Source organism: Dipteris shenzhenensis, chromosome 10 (assembly GCF_047967505.1).
Source record: "Dipteris shenzhenensis isolate YYH24624 ecotype China chromosome 10, Dip_SZ_1.0, whole genome shotgun sequence".
Lineage (NCBI taxonomy): Eukaryota > Viridiplantae > Streptophyta > Polypodiopsida > Gleicheniales > Dipteridaceae > Dipteris > Dipteris shenzhenensis.
This window is the reverse complement of record NC_141605.1, coordinates 1199841-1214174: the sequence shown is the minus strand read 5'-3', so window position 1 is coordinate 1214174 and position 14334 is coordinate 1199841. Positions and strand designations below refer to the sequence as shown.

The window sequence follows — 14334 nt, the reverse complement described above, 5'->3', positions numbered from 1 at the left end:
TGAGACAATGATGAAGTGACTCTGGCTGAGTATTGGAAGGGAGGTTGGGTAAGAGAGAGGGGTGAGAGGAAAGAGGAAGAGTACTATGGGCCAATGTACGTCCCTAGAGATTGCAAGGTAGGCAGTGAACCTGGTGTACCAATTGTAGTAGCAATCGATGTGGATGTCAAAGCCGAGGAGCCTGAGGTGGATGTTGATGATGCTCGTTATTGCTTTTCTATCGATTGAAACGTGTGTTCACATCCTCCAGATTCAATTGCTTTGGATTCTTGTGCTCTTTCTTGTTTTCCCCCTTGTCCTTGTCATTCGCCATTTCTCCTTTTCCCACGTTTTGGCACCGATATTTGTATTCTTTTTGGCAGATATTTGAAGCAGTATATCTAGGGGGAGCTGCAGCCCCTCATAGGGCCCCATGAAAACATTCTTGGGTACACCAAAAGGATGAGAAATGGGGAGGTTGCAGCAGCAACCAGGTAGAAGAGGATTAGTAGGGAGGAGGCGGGTGAGCTCGAGGCGGAAGCAGCAATAGGGGAGGCGGGTAAGCAGGAGGTGTGGTGGGGACAGCAAGAGGGGTGGCGGGTGAACAGGAGTGGTGCCTGGGTAAGTAGCAGGAGATGCGGAAGCAATAGGAGGGGAGGTGGATGAGCGGTGGGTGAGTAGGAGAGGCGAAGGCAGTAGGAGGGGAGGTGGATGAGCGGTGGGTGAGTAGGAGAGGCAAAGGCAGTAGGAGGTGGGGCAGCAGGAGGGGTGCGGGTGAGCAAGAGGGATGGCGGAAGAGGAAGGAGGGGTCATGGGTGAGCAAGAGGGGAGGCGAAGGCAGAAGGATAGGCGGTGGAGCAAAAGGGAGGGGTGGCGAGTGAGCAGGAGGAGAGGTGGAGCAGTACGGAGGGGTGGCGGAGCAGTAGGGTGGTGTGACAAGTGAGCATAGAGGGAGGCGGAGCAGTAGGGAGGGGTGGCGGAGAAGCATGGAGAGCAAGTGTAGACCAAAGAGTCCATGACCAAATACAATATGCTGAATGTGTGGATCCTCTAAGCGGGCATCTACACCCAAGGCAAGTGCAACTTGAACATAGGAACACTAGTACATAAAATGTTTTGAGTCCATAGAGAGGATATGTCAGGAGGACATGAAATTATGGGACTTTTGATTTGCGACTCCCGTAATTTGTGCGTGACTGCCTTGAGCCTCTGGGGTGCGAGGGTCCAGCCATGGGGAATTAAAATTCCCTAGTTGGCCCTTGCAAATAGTGAATGTGCGCCCAATTACTAGGCAAGTAATTCCTAGGGCTAAAGTGTGCAACAGGGGGGCCAAAAGAGTGGTTGTGCTAAAATTAACAATTTTTAATTGCGGACTCCAAAAAGAGCTCAGAGCTCTTCTTTTGGGCTCAGAAGGCAAAATCAGTTCTAGAAGGAGCGAGATCATCAATTGGGAGTTGCCAGAGCCTGCTAGGTGCTGCTAGAGCCAAATCGTTATCTGCCAAGAGCTTCTAGAGCTTGTCAGGGAAAATCGCCATGAGCCAGGGCCAGCTCCAGTGCATCCACAGCGTGCAAGAGGAAATCACACCTGATCCAGGAGCCTGTTGCAGATTGCAATTTCAGCCAGGGTGTCTTTTCCAGATTGCAATTTCATCTCCAAGTCTTTCGGGCTATGCCAAGTGACTGTGATTTGTTCCAGGGCTGTTCTAGGTGTTTCTAGGCTGTCCAGGTGGTTGTAGAAGATTGCGATTTGCTTTTTTAGGCTTTCTAGGCTCTCTAGGAGATTTCGACCTGATTTCTGGAGCCTTGTGGGTGGTGCTGCTCATTTTGGTAACTTTCCAAGCGTGGGTGTTCGCTTCTAAGCTGCTCTTGGGGCTGTGCCAGGGTAGAATCATCTTTTTTTTGGAGGATCTAGGGTTTTCCAGCCCTGGTGACCTTGCTTTTGTGGATACTGGGTAGAAGAGGGCTTGTCTTTGCCTGCTGTTGCCGTTCCCTGATTGGTTGCTGGCTAGTTCTTTGCTCATGAAGAAAGGTTGATTTATACTGTTGGGCAGTGGTTGGAGAGGCTATAGATTGAGGCAACCTGTTGGGAAGTACTTTGTCGATTGGTTGCACCAGAGTTTAGTTGTTGAGGGCTCTATCTTGCAGTTGTTCAGCCGTGTTTGGCTGGTTGGGCACTAGGTTGTGCGGTTGCAGGAATGGCTCAGACAGTGGATGCTATTGGGGTCTCTATTGCATGCTTTGGTTGGCTGAGGATACATGATTGTCTAGTGATTGGATGCCATACACCGTTTGGAGTTGACCATGGAATTACAGGGTGGGCTGGACGGGGAGTCTGCGGGTGTTGGTTGCCTGTGTTGCAGCTTCCCAGAGACCTTTGTAATCAGCTGCTTGGCTTCAAATGAATGTTATATAAATACTGCAAGGGCCGCCAACGTTTGGGGCCAATCGGTGTCCTTGTTTCTGAGTAGGAGCGCTCTAGCTCCCCTGTGATTTGTTTTGTGGTGCATATTTACTTGTCAATTTACCTTTTATTCTGTAATTAAGTGGAGCCTACCACCCTTTACGTTGTTGAGGCTGGTTTCAGGATGGAAGGTCTGGTGTGGCATCACTGCTACGGTCCTTTATGGCGACGGAGGGGTCAGGTAGGAGGCTGCGATGGTATAAAACCTGTGATAGAGCGTTAGCAACGATCAATAATGTGTGGTCTACTGTGGTCTCCCAGCTATGCCTCTGCGTCAGTTAAACCTTCCGGTCTAGTGAACATGGAGGGAAGATCCCCGAGCCTGATCTATGCATTGGCCTGCTTGTGGGTCTGTCATGTCTCTCATTCCGGCCCCAGCGACGCCGTCTCCCTAAGGCTAGTGGATCCGTGCTATTTGGCTGGAAAAACAGTGTGATCATGCTCTAAGTGGAATCTTGATGTGCACCCTGATCTCGTCTATGTGCCCTGAGCACATGGTCTCTGTGAGCTTCTTGCTTTGATACTCTTCCATTGTTAATCGGTTTCTTTGACATGGGCCTTTTTGCAGGGCTTTGTAGACTAGCGATCAAGTTGGACTGCCATTTGCTGTCTACATGAGACCCATAAAATGGAGAGGTACAAGGATTAAGAGGAATGGCAGTTCTATTCCACTTGCATGCCTAACTATATGCTACCCTCATAGGCAAAGATGAGCATGCTTGATACGATTGAATTCAACTGTTTTCTAAATTGCAGCAACCTTCTCTTTCCCACAGACATCTGATTGCTCTTAAAATTCATAGGGAGGGGTCATATTTCACCCTTCTTGGCACTCAATCAGAATATCCGGAAATATTTGCAACAAGGAGAGATCCTATCTCTTGGGGCTTCAACGTTAGGACGAGGGATACACATATATGTTCTATTTTGGATTTAGGAGGATGCCATCTTGCTCCCACAGCCAGACACTATAGGGGGAGTTCAAATGTAGCTCAGATGCCAGCTCCACAGTCACACAATTGTTAGAAAAACCTAGTCTTTGTGGCTGGTTTTCTCACGCGGCAGAATATAGTAGATGGTTATGGTGTGTGCCACAGAAAAATCTAGAGAGGAGCAGGGAATGCTGTAATTCAAAACTTCTGACTATGTGTCCACAAGATGGAACACACAAAACACGAAACTCATTAGAGAGACGATGGGAGAGTAATTCACAAAATGCCTCAGACTATCTTGCAAAATCAGAGACAGAAACAAGTTTCACAGGAGATCCCAAAACCTGCAGGCAATCCGCTGCCTTGGATGCTGTGTGTGTGAGCACAAGCTTTGCTCGTACTTCTGTCCTTGCACTCTCTTTGGTTGCATGCTCCTCAGTGACCTTGTGTAGTGCTGATTTCTGGGACAGCACCCTCCTGCAGACTTGTGCTACCCTACTGGCTGTACGTTTGCACCCTCTACGGCTTGCAAAGGTAAGGGCTGCTTCCAACGTTTACTAGTGATCCTTCAAGGTCCCTTCTTGCTGCTGCAGTCTGCTGCACAATCTCTGGACCACGGCCACTGGATGTGGACCTACTTGCTGCACTTCTCGACAGCCTGATTCGAGGCCCAACTCCTGGAATGAATGGATACTTAGCCCCAAGGCTGGGGGCTTTATATACGAGGCTGTAAGCCCTTTTCACTGCCTGACTTGGTCTGTGAGCCAACTGACCCAGTCAGCCAATCATATTCTCACAGGATCGGCCAACCTAGTCTGGTGGAAGCTCTGCAGCAGATGGCTGTGTTCTTCCCTGTTTCCCCTGCTTGGGTGCCCCAACCTGCTCCTTTTCTGTTTTCTGTGCAGGTCTGCAGCCTATTGCCATAGCCCAAACAGCTCTGCCTTTCAGTCTTTGCAGACCTACTGCTGCTCCAGGCCGATGCAGACTTCATCTCAATCATATGACAGCTTTCTCTGCTGTCCTTGCTGCCAACCTCTGAAGTGAGCCATGTGGATTTTTTAAAACACCTTGATATGCCCATGTGGCATCCATTTTGATGTCCACACAGCAGTCTCTCAAAACCCCCCAATCTATTTTGGTATCATCCCCCCATGCTCTCCTCATGTGGGGGCTTACAAGTGGGACAATAGACCCTAATTTCCAACAGAGCTAGTTGTCGGACATGTGCACTAGTCATAAGATGATCATATATAATGGTACGTAGTCATACCTAGGGTTGGTGAGTTATACATGCTGCCCACATGGAAGGGGTCAGACTGTAGTACTTGTACTGTCCAAATCCATCTATAACTAGACGAATAGCGAGACACAATATAGATACTAGTTCACACAGATACCTCGCAGGACTACATAAAAAAGAATCAGAATGCCATGTCTTATCTAAACAGAACTCTTTTTGTTGCAAGTAGCGAATCTGTGGGCTGTTGTTCTATGGTGTTTGAAACTTTACATTTGTCCTGGAAGACCTTGAAAACGTAAGGAAAATACACAGCCTTACAATCCTCCACGTCCTTTCGAAACTTTAAACCGGTAGCATATTATGCTCCATGTTTTGGGGTGCACTCAAAGTATATCAACCTTTCTTTCCCTCAACAAAATATCTTGATATGGTCAAGGTCCTATAAAATCCTACGTAGTCTCTTCATAGAGGGATGCTCTGTTTCCAACTTGCATGAACTTGGTACATTGATTTAACAAGTATAATTGAATAGATAATCTACCTTTCTTTGGACTTCAACTATAATTGAATACTTAATCTACCTTTCTTTGGACTTATAGTATAATCTTTGGACTTCAATTTGCTGAGCTCTTTTGAGGATTTAAAGTTTAAACATTGCCATGTGAATAATTAGTCACATTTTTATATGTAAAGGTACAAATTCATGGTTTGATGGTGCGCGCTCAGTCATATATCTTTGTTTTCATTCAATGTTACTTTGTTTGCTGTTTGGGAAGTTCTTGATGACTTCTCGAAATCCATATGTGGATATAGTTGATGTCTGAAAAAATGCGTAAAACATGTCCTGAAGTTTACTGGAAGATTGATGCATTCGAAGGAATGATGTTGAACATAAGCTTTGATCTATTTTAGGTGGAATTGGATCTCTCCCTTTCTGCTCATGCAAATGCAAGACGATGGTTTGAAATGAAAAAGAAACAATCATCAAAACAGGAGAAGACGGTTGCTGCGCATGATAAAGCATTCAAAGCAGCAGAAAGAAAAACACATCAACAACTAGCTCAGGTAACTTTTTGTTTGGCTTACAAGTTGATGTTTGCATGATTTCAGGTATGATGCTCCAGTTACGTGATAGCAAACAATGCCTATTTTGTGATACAAGAAAAGATGTACGTGTTTATGCGTGTGTGTGTTTGTGCGTGTGTACTCAAGTCCCTCCTGCACCCCGCACTACCTTTGGCCCATGGTGGGATCCGGTTGTAGTTAGGCCCTCTACTTCAGATCATACCTCCACCGCTTCAGAGGCTACCCCCTTGGAGCCTCGGGAGGCTAACGCCTTGGAGCCTAGTGTTCAGGAGCCTTCTTCCACTCCACTCCAAGATCAGGCTGTACCTCCCTCAGCAGCCCAGGTTGTTGGCACCTCGTCCGCAGCACTTCTTGATCAGGACCCAGTATAGGTGCCTCCTTCCGTGGATAGAGGGAAGGGGGTCTTACATTCTCTCCCTGCTTCGGTAGGAATCCTTTGGACCCCCTCCCCAGGACTGGCTCAGTGGAACTCCTTTTCCGCTCTGGAGGACCTCTCTGACCTCCCAGATGATGATTTTGTACCTTCCACTTTCAGAGAGCCAGTTATCGGCATTCCTATTGAGAGATCTTTCTCTCTCTCACCTGTGGACTTTCCTCCCCTTGGACCTCGTGTGTATGGGAGGAGGTTAGCTCCGGTGGAAGATTCTTTGTCTGCCACCAGGTCGGGTAAGGTATTCCAACCGGCTTCCTCCCGCCAATGAGGATAGCCAGTTGGAATATACAGGGATTGGGCGGCATCCCTCATCGCCGTCGTAGACAACTGATCAGGAATCAGCTCCATCCAGGTGTTTCAGGTGGTTCCTTAGACATTCTTTTTCTTCAGGAACACAAACTCGATGTCAGAGATTGTTGCTCCAAGTCAGGTAAGCTGCTTTCAGGCCCGACTTTTTGGCTTCTTGCCTTGGGAACCAGAGGAGGTACATGCATATCAATTTCAGATTATATTCTCCCTCTGGTCATTGGACACGGTACCATCACCCCCTCCAGAGCCCAGTGGGTTTTAAAGAGAAGAGTGATATATTCCATTCAAAACAAATCATACAACAGGTGGGAGAGAAAGTACTCTATCCCTAGCCTCAACAATGTGGCAAAAAAGCCATGGTGGTGGACTAAAATGCCATGACATCCCAAAAGGGGTCAAATGATTGACGGATGTACCATCACCCCCCCAGGGCCCAGTGGGTTTTACTTTTGATTGATGGACGTAAGGTTGGTTTCCTCAATCTTTACGCTCCGAACAACAGAGAGGACTTTGTTCTGTTTTGGAAAGAGTTGCTCTCGTGGGCTGACATTGCAGATTCGTGGATTATTGGAGGTGACTTCAACATGGTTGAGGCACCATCCGATAAGCAAGGGGGTAGAGAAGGTGGTATTCATTCCCTCGAGAGAGCAGCTTGGGATGCCTTCTTGTTGAGGTTCAGTGGCAGAGATGTTTGGTCAGATGATGCATTTTATATTCAGTCTCAGTCAAGGGGGGACAGTTTGCATTGCACTTGGTGTTTCCACTTCCGACCATTTTCCGGTAGTTTTGTCTATCTCAGAGCCCCATCTAAGTGGTGGAAAGGTCACCTCCCCATCTGTAAGCCCCCAAATGAGGAGAGCATGGGGGGGGTGAACCTAAGCACAAAATCATGGTACCCAGGTGCTAGTGAAGGGCCTGGGAGAGGCAGCTCAAGGCGCCTTCATGGCGGGATGCAGTCACGTAATAGGTGACCCGGATGGCAAGGGTTGCAGGCAGGATCTCGACCTGCAGCAAGCCCTGGACAAGGCACAATGACATCAGCAGGAACAGCAGCGCTTTGGGCCTTGGAAAGTAACCTGGCAGGAGGCGATACATGCACGGCTCATAGGCGCCTACTAGAAGCACATGCCGGGCCAGCACAGCAGGCTGGAACAGGCCTCACATGGAGGCAAAGAGTGGGGCAGGGCCACGTGGCAAGGCGGGGGGGCAGAGGCCAGCAAATGGGCTGGGAAACCCCCCGGGCCTGGTCAGTAGGTTGACCCCAAGGGGGGTCGGTTTTGGTCGGCCAGGGGCAGGGGGCTGAACCGACCAGCAGTCGGCCCTTTCTAGGGCTGCTGGGTCGGTTCGCTGGCCAGGCTGTAGGGCCTATATAAGGAGGGCTTTTGTGCCCTCATAAATCATCACTTGCAGCAGCAGTTCAGGGAGCAGGAGCAGCAGAACAGGCACTTGTGGGCCTTTATCTAGGAGGATTCAAGTGGGCTGTAGAGCTGCAGACCTAGCTCAGAGTGCTGCCCACCTAGGCTGGTGCAAAGACAGCAAGGTGGAAGGGATTTGGACGGAAAGTCTACAGACGCTCGAGGTGGAGCACGCGGGCTCGAGTCTAGAGATAGCCAGCAGATAGGAGAAGTACCTTGTGGTAAGATCAGAGGACCATACAATTGGTGGGACTCTGGATCTATCTCTTTTGTATTGTGTCCATAGTTTTGGACGGAAATATATTATTTTTGTTGTTTCCCTATCTGGCTGGTTCATAGTCTATTGATGAGTCTGCATATCTATTTTATGCACATAAGTTAAGAAGTTTGTGATTCCACACCCCACATCACACTGTGTGAGCTCCTGGGCATTACTATCAGTCTTCCGATGTGCGTACCCTCTGTTGGGTAATTTCTAACATGGTATCAGAGCCCAAGTAGGAGGCTCACAGGTGTGGGAGCCTGAAGGCAGGGACCTTGCTAAGGGACGACCTTGATTCAAAAGCTCTTGGGAATTGACTTCCACGACTGGAGGATAGTGCCCTTGCGAGGAGGAGGGTGACTTAGGTTCAGTCAGGTGTGTTTAAAGTTCACGGTCCAGGTTATCTGGAGATGTAGTTTTGTTGCAGACCTTGTCAAAGGAAGGACGGGTTGAAACAGACCCTCAAAGCGTGGTGCGTGGAAGACTCCAGGTTGTTCACTCATTATGAGGGGGACAACTGGAAGATCGTGACGGGTGGATTGCTCGAGTTCGAAGGCAGGAATGTGATGGTATTGGTGGTGATAGGAGCTGCTACGAAAGATGGACCTGTGTACCAGGATGGTGTGCGGAAGCGGAACCAGACCTGGTGGAGCATGAGCCACTGGATGAAAAGCCAGGAAAAGATTTCGACATCGAAAAGTTCCAGAGGACTACGACCAGGGAGTTATTGGAGCATCTTCATCGACGTGTTGGCATTGGGCCTGGATGTGTCGGTGAGAGGGGGTGTTGGAAAGGTCACCTCCCCATCTGTAAGCCCCCAAATGAGGAGAGCATGGGGGGGGTGAACCTAAGCACAAAAGCATGGTACCCAGGTGCCAGTGAAGGGCCTGGCAGAGGCGGCTCAAGGCGCTTTCATGGCGGGATGCAGTCACGTAATAGGCGAACCAGATGGCAAGGGTTGCAGGCAGGATCTCGACCTGCAGCAAGCCCTGGACGAGGAGCAATGACATCAGCAGGAACAGCAGCGCTTTGGGGCCTGGAAAGTAACCTGGCAGGAGGCGATACATGCACGGCTCATAGGCGCCTACTAGAAGCACATGGCGGGCCAGCACAGCAGGCTGGAACAGGCCTCACATGGAGGCAAAGAGTGGGGCAGGGCCACGTGGCAAGGCGGGGGAGCAGAGGCTAGCAAATGGGCTGGCAAACCCCCCGGGCCTGGTCAGTAGGTTGACCCCCAAGGGGGGTCGGTTTTGGTCGGCCAGGGGCAGGGGGCTGAACTGACCAGCAGTCGGCCCTTTCTAGGGCTGCTGGGTCGGTTGGCTGGCCAGGCTGTAGGGCCTATATAAGGAGGGCTTTTGTGCCCTCATAAATCATCACTTGCAGCAGCAGTTCAGGAAGCAGAAGGAGCAGCAGAACAGGCACCTGTGGGCCTCTATCTAGGAGGATTCAAGTGGGCTGTAGAGCTGCAGACCTAGCTCAGAGTGCTGCCCACCTAGGCTGGTGCAAAGACAGCAAGGTGAAAGGTATTTGGACGGAAAGTCTACAGACGCTCGAGGTGGAGCATGCAGGCTCGAGTCTAGAGATAGCGAGTAGATAGGAGAAGTACCTTGTGGTAAGATCAGAGGACCACACTATTGGTGGGACTCTGGATCTCTCTCTTTTGTATTGTGTCCATAGTTTTGGACGGAAATATATTATTTTGGTGGTTTCTCTATCTGGCTGGTTCATTGTCTATTGATGAGTCTGCATATCTTTTTTTATGCACATAGGTTAAGAAGTTTGTGATTCCACACCCCACATCACACTGTGTGAGCTCCTGGGCATTACTATCAGTCTTCCGATGTGCGTACCCTCTGTTGGGTAATTTCTAACATGGTATCAGAGCCCAAGTAGGAGGCTCACAGGTGTGGGAGCCTGAAGGCAAGGACCTTGCTAAAGGACGACCCTGATTCAGAAGCTCTTGGGAATTCACTCACATCACACTGTGTGAGCTCGTGGGCATGACTATCACTCTTCCACTGTGCGTACCCTCTGTTGGGTAATTTCTAACATTGAGAGGACGGTCTCACAGTATCAGGATCCCAAATGCCTTATACATAGATGAGACTCTCACAAAGGCAGTCTTGGAGATTTGGGTTTCTCACATGCAGGGGGGGGGGTGTCCGGTCCTTCACATGTGGCCACAGCACTTGCCAGTATCAACGACTTTTATCACTCTGTCGCTAGTGCTCGGTGAGGTAGAGGTACTCAGGTGGGAGTTTGGTATCCGTCGGTAGTTGGCAGCCTTGCAGAGGGAGGAGTGGAGACGACCATCAAATGCTTGGATACAGGAGCGCCTTGCTGCGGCAAGGGCTCACTTGCAGACATTGCTTGATCAGAGAGCAGAGTATGCCTTCCATGCACGGGATTCCTTTTCGATACAGATGGGAGGGAGAGTCAATAAACACTTTTTCTCTACACTTGGTCCCAGACATAGTAGAGAGAGTGTCAGGCAGCTTATTGACTCTGACGGTGTTTTGCAGTCTCATCCGGATATCGTCATGCACTTAGTGACAACTTTCTATGCCTTATTTCTGCAGATCCTGACACATAGGCCAGAGATGTGGCTAGAGATGAAATTTGGTAGAGTTTACCTGTGTTGGTCACACTAGAGATGATATGCTCCCTTGATGCACGCTTTACCAACACAGAGTTCAGGATTGCTCTCTCCGCCCTTCATAAGGGCAAGTGCCCTGGTTCCGATGATCTTACTCCATCCTTTTTTACAGCCTTTTGGGATATGATAGGTGATCATATTACTTCAGCCCCGCAGGGCATTTGGGACTCGGGTGAGATGCCTGGCATGGCAGGAGCATCTTTGATAATATCTTTTCTTTTTGGAAAGCCACAGAGTGGGGTATGCAGAGAGTAGGCAGAGGCTGGCAGTTCTACTCTTGGACTTTGAAAAAGTCTATGACAAAGTAGATTGGGGTTTCCTCGAGGGTACTCTTCTACGATTTGGATTTTCAAATGCGTGGACTAGAGGGGTGGCCTCCCTTTACAGATCAGCCCATAGCCAGGTTTTGATTGGAGGGGTAAGGGGTGACAGGTTTCAGATTTCCAGATCAGTTAGTGAGGGATGCTCTTTAGCCCCTTCCTCTTTCTTTTTGTGGTAGAAGCTATGACTATCTTCCTTAGATCTCAGGCTGAGCTTTATGGGCTGAGATTGCCCTTGAGATAGGAGCAGGAGCTTCTTGACTGTGAGTTGGCTGATGACACTGCTATTTTTACTGAGGCCTCTTCGCAGTCACTTGATTCTTTTTGGACAGCCTTGGATATCTTTTGCTTAGCTGCAGGGGCACACATTAATTGGCATAAATCCTTTGGCTTTTGGATCAGTAATGAGGACACTCCAGGCTGGGGAGTTGACATTGGATTTTCCTGGATTCAGAGGGGTGTTTCTGTCAGATATTTGGGATGCCAGGTAGGATTGGGCATCTCGCCAGCACAACAGTTTGCCCCAGTACTAGAAAGTAAAAGGAAAAAGCTCATTTTTTGGAGCTCAGCCAAACTTGACCTTGCATCTAGAGTTGTGGTAGTGAACCAGGTTCTTTTGGCCACCACCTCGTTTATGTGTTCTTGCTGGTGCCGGTCTAGGGATTGCATCACTCAGCTCATTAGACCAGTCAGGAATTTTTTATGGAGTGGACTTAATGGCACGGTAGATGTTGCAGCAAGGGTGGCCTGGGAGACCATTATTCTCCCTACATGTGAAGGGGGCCTTAATATCATTGACCCGGACTTGCAGTGCAGGGCATTTCTTTGTAAGGTGGTGGTGAGGGGACTCATGCCTGGGCAAGAACCTTGGAAGGATTTTATTTCTTGGATGCATGCAGGCTTGCACACCTACCTTGGGAGATGATTGGGTGGACAACCCTCGCTGGATTTTTACTTCCGCCTCTCACAGATCTCCTGCCTCTCTTCTCATGACTCAGAGCAGCAGGACAGGCCGGATTCTGGGGTGATCATGGAACCATGGACCACGTTCTGACGCTCAGATGTATCATCGAGGAGGCGAGGCCATGGAAGCAGAGGGTTTATTGTTGCTTTGTGGATTTTCGCAAGGCATTTGACACGGTCCCGAGAGCCCGCCTCATATGGCGCCTATAGGACTTGGGTTATGACTAGGAGATCATTTGGGCTGTCATGGCACTTTATGAGAGAGTTTCTGGCAGAGTTCGGGTAGGATCCGGGTGGACAGACGAGATCATGAGTACCATCGGGGTCAAACAAGGATGTCCTTTGTCACCTACCTTGTTTGGCCTCTACATTGACGAGCTTGAGACAGTGATGCAAACACAAGGGGGTGTAGTTTGCTCTCTTGTGGGCACGTTGAACCAGATTTTTCTCTATGCAGATGACGTGGCTCTCTTGTCTTCCTCAGCAGAGGGGCTTCAGAGACACCTAGACGTACTACAGTCCTTTTGTGAGTCTCATGATTTGAAGGTCAACCTGGGTAAAACCAAGGTGATGATCTTCAATACATCTCGAGCCATCATGCGTCAGGAGCAGTTCACATTTGCGGGGTCATCTGTTGAGATAGTTTCATCATACACTTATCTTGGGGTTATCTTCTCCGGACCGAGCTCCACTATGAGACCCGCGATGCAGGCCCGCTTGAGTAGAGGGTATGCCTCATTGGCCAGGCTAGAGAGGCAGTGCTTCCACTCACACTTTCAGGATCCACACACCAAGGGGTTGCTTTTTGACTCCTTGGCTCGCCCAGCGGGGATGTACGGCAATCCTTGTTGGGGGCCAGACTTGTCGGATAAAGAGTGGGCCCGTGTGGAGCGGCTACAGGTTCTCATGCTATCACGGATGATTCGTGGTAAGTCATCCGTTCCTCTCCAGATCATTCAGGCTGAGTTTGGGTCACCCCCTTTATAGCTAGATGCTGCATTTCAGGTCATCACATATCTGTACCGAGTTAGGGAATATGGGGATTATACCTCGGGGCGTAGCAAGCTACCATGGATAGCTTTATCCTCTTCTATGGCACTTGCAGCAGGAGGAGATCAGAGGTGCTGGTATGCACGTACAGAGAGATGGTTTGAGCAACTGGGGCTCCACATGGATAGACTACCTCCCTTCCAGTATAGCATGGATGCTCCGTTCTCTCCCCTCTTATCACACGAGGTCGACCAGGTTATCCGTGAGGATCTACTACAGCTACACACTTTTCGGACCTGGTTGGAACCGAGTGAACTCCCAGTGAAGCTTAGCGCTATTCTACAGAGATCACTTCTTACATATCACAGCGCAGGGTTTCATTGATCCACCAGGATACACACAGATTCACCTACCCCACTCGATGAGGATCTCTCTTGGGCAGTTCTAGGTCTCTTCACACAAACTTCGCATCGGGAGCGGCAGAGCAGAGCGACTACCCTAAGACGGCGCATATGCACACTATGTGACATACAGGAGGTTGAGACAGAGGAGCATTTCATCTTCAGGTGTCCTGTGTACTATGAGATCCAAGGACGTTTCCACTGCCTCTTCAGAGATAGTTGTGGGATTTTAGCCTATTTCCTCTCCTACCCAGACCAACGGTGTTTGGCAGGTTTCATTCATGAGGCACTTAGACACCGCGAGAGGATACTCCGAGCACGGAGACATGAGCAGACTTCTTCCTCGGTTGATCCCTCTCAAAGCTCTATCACAGAGTTCTTTCAGCTAGATCACATGGATCCCAACGAGACGAGGCCTCGACATGACCGTCACCCGGAGCCCGTGACCCGACATCTCAGACAGAGGGTTGACACACAGATCACACATGGAGACATCTCCTCCTTGTTTAGAGTTGGAGCCCGACCGACAGGGGGTCATAGTAGCCCTGGTTAGACGCAGAGCTACAACCGGGAGACGTGCTAGGACCGCACCTCTGAGTGGCCGACAGCGCTCTATTGCCGACTTCATGCCTCCACTGCCTCATCCATCCTGATATCTTGCTGTTGCTGGGGATGATGATGATATTGATGATGATGCTGAGATTGATATATAGTCGATCGTCGACATGACTATGTTGTACTTAGGACTTAGTACTGCCATTCTGCATTTTTTGCATTTTTTGCATTTTGCATTTTGCATTGGTATGGACGCTCGTTTAGTAGCTCCACTACCACAGCCCGTTGTATCAGGATTTTCACAGTCTCATAGACCCATCGGTCTTCCGAAG

The 14334-nt window shown here is 49.4% G+C and overlaps 1 protein-coding gene across 1 annotated transcript in view; it reads left to right on the top strand.

The window, feature by feature from the left end:
• Window positions 1-14334, top strand: part of EMB1441 (zinc knuckle (CCHC-type) family protein) — a 162524-nt gene that overhangs the window by 119736 nt on the left and 28454 nt on the right. The window contains exon 8 of the mRNA XM_087380832.1: window positions 5525-5677. Coding sequence (XP_087236958.1) covers window positions 5525-5677 — 153 coding nt within the window. The remainder of the gene's footprint in view (window positions 1-5524; window positions 5678-14334) is intronic.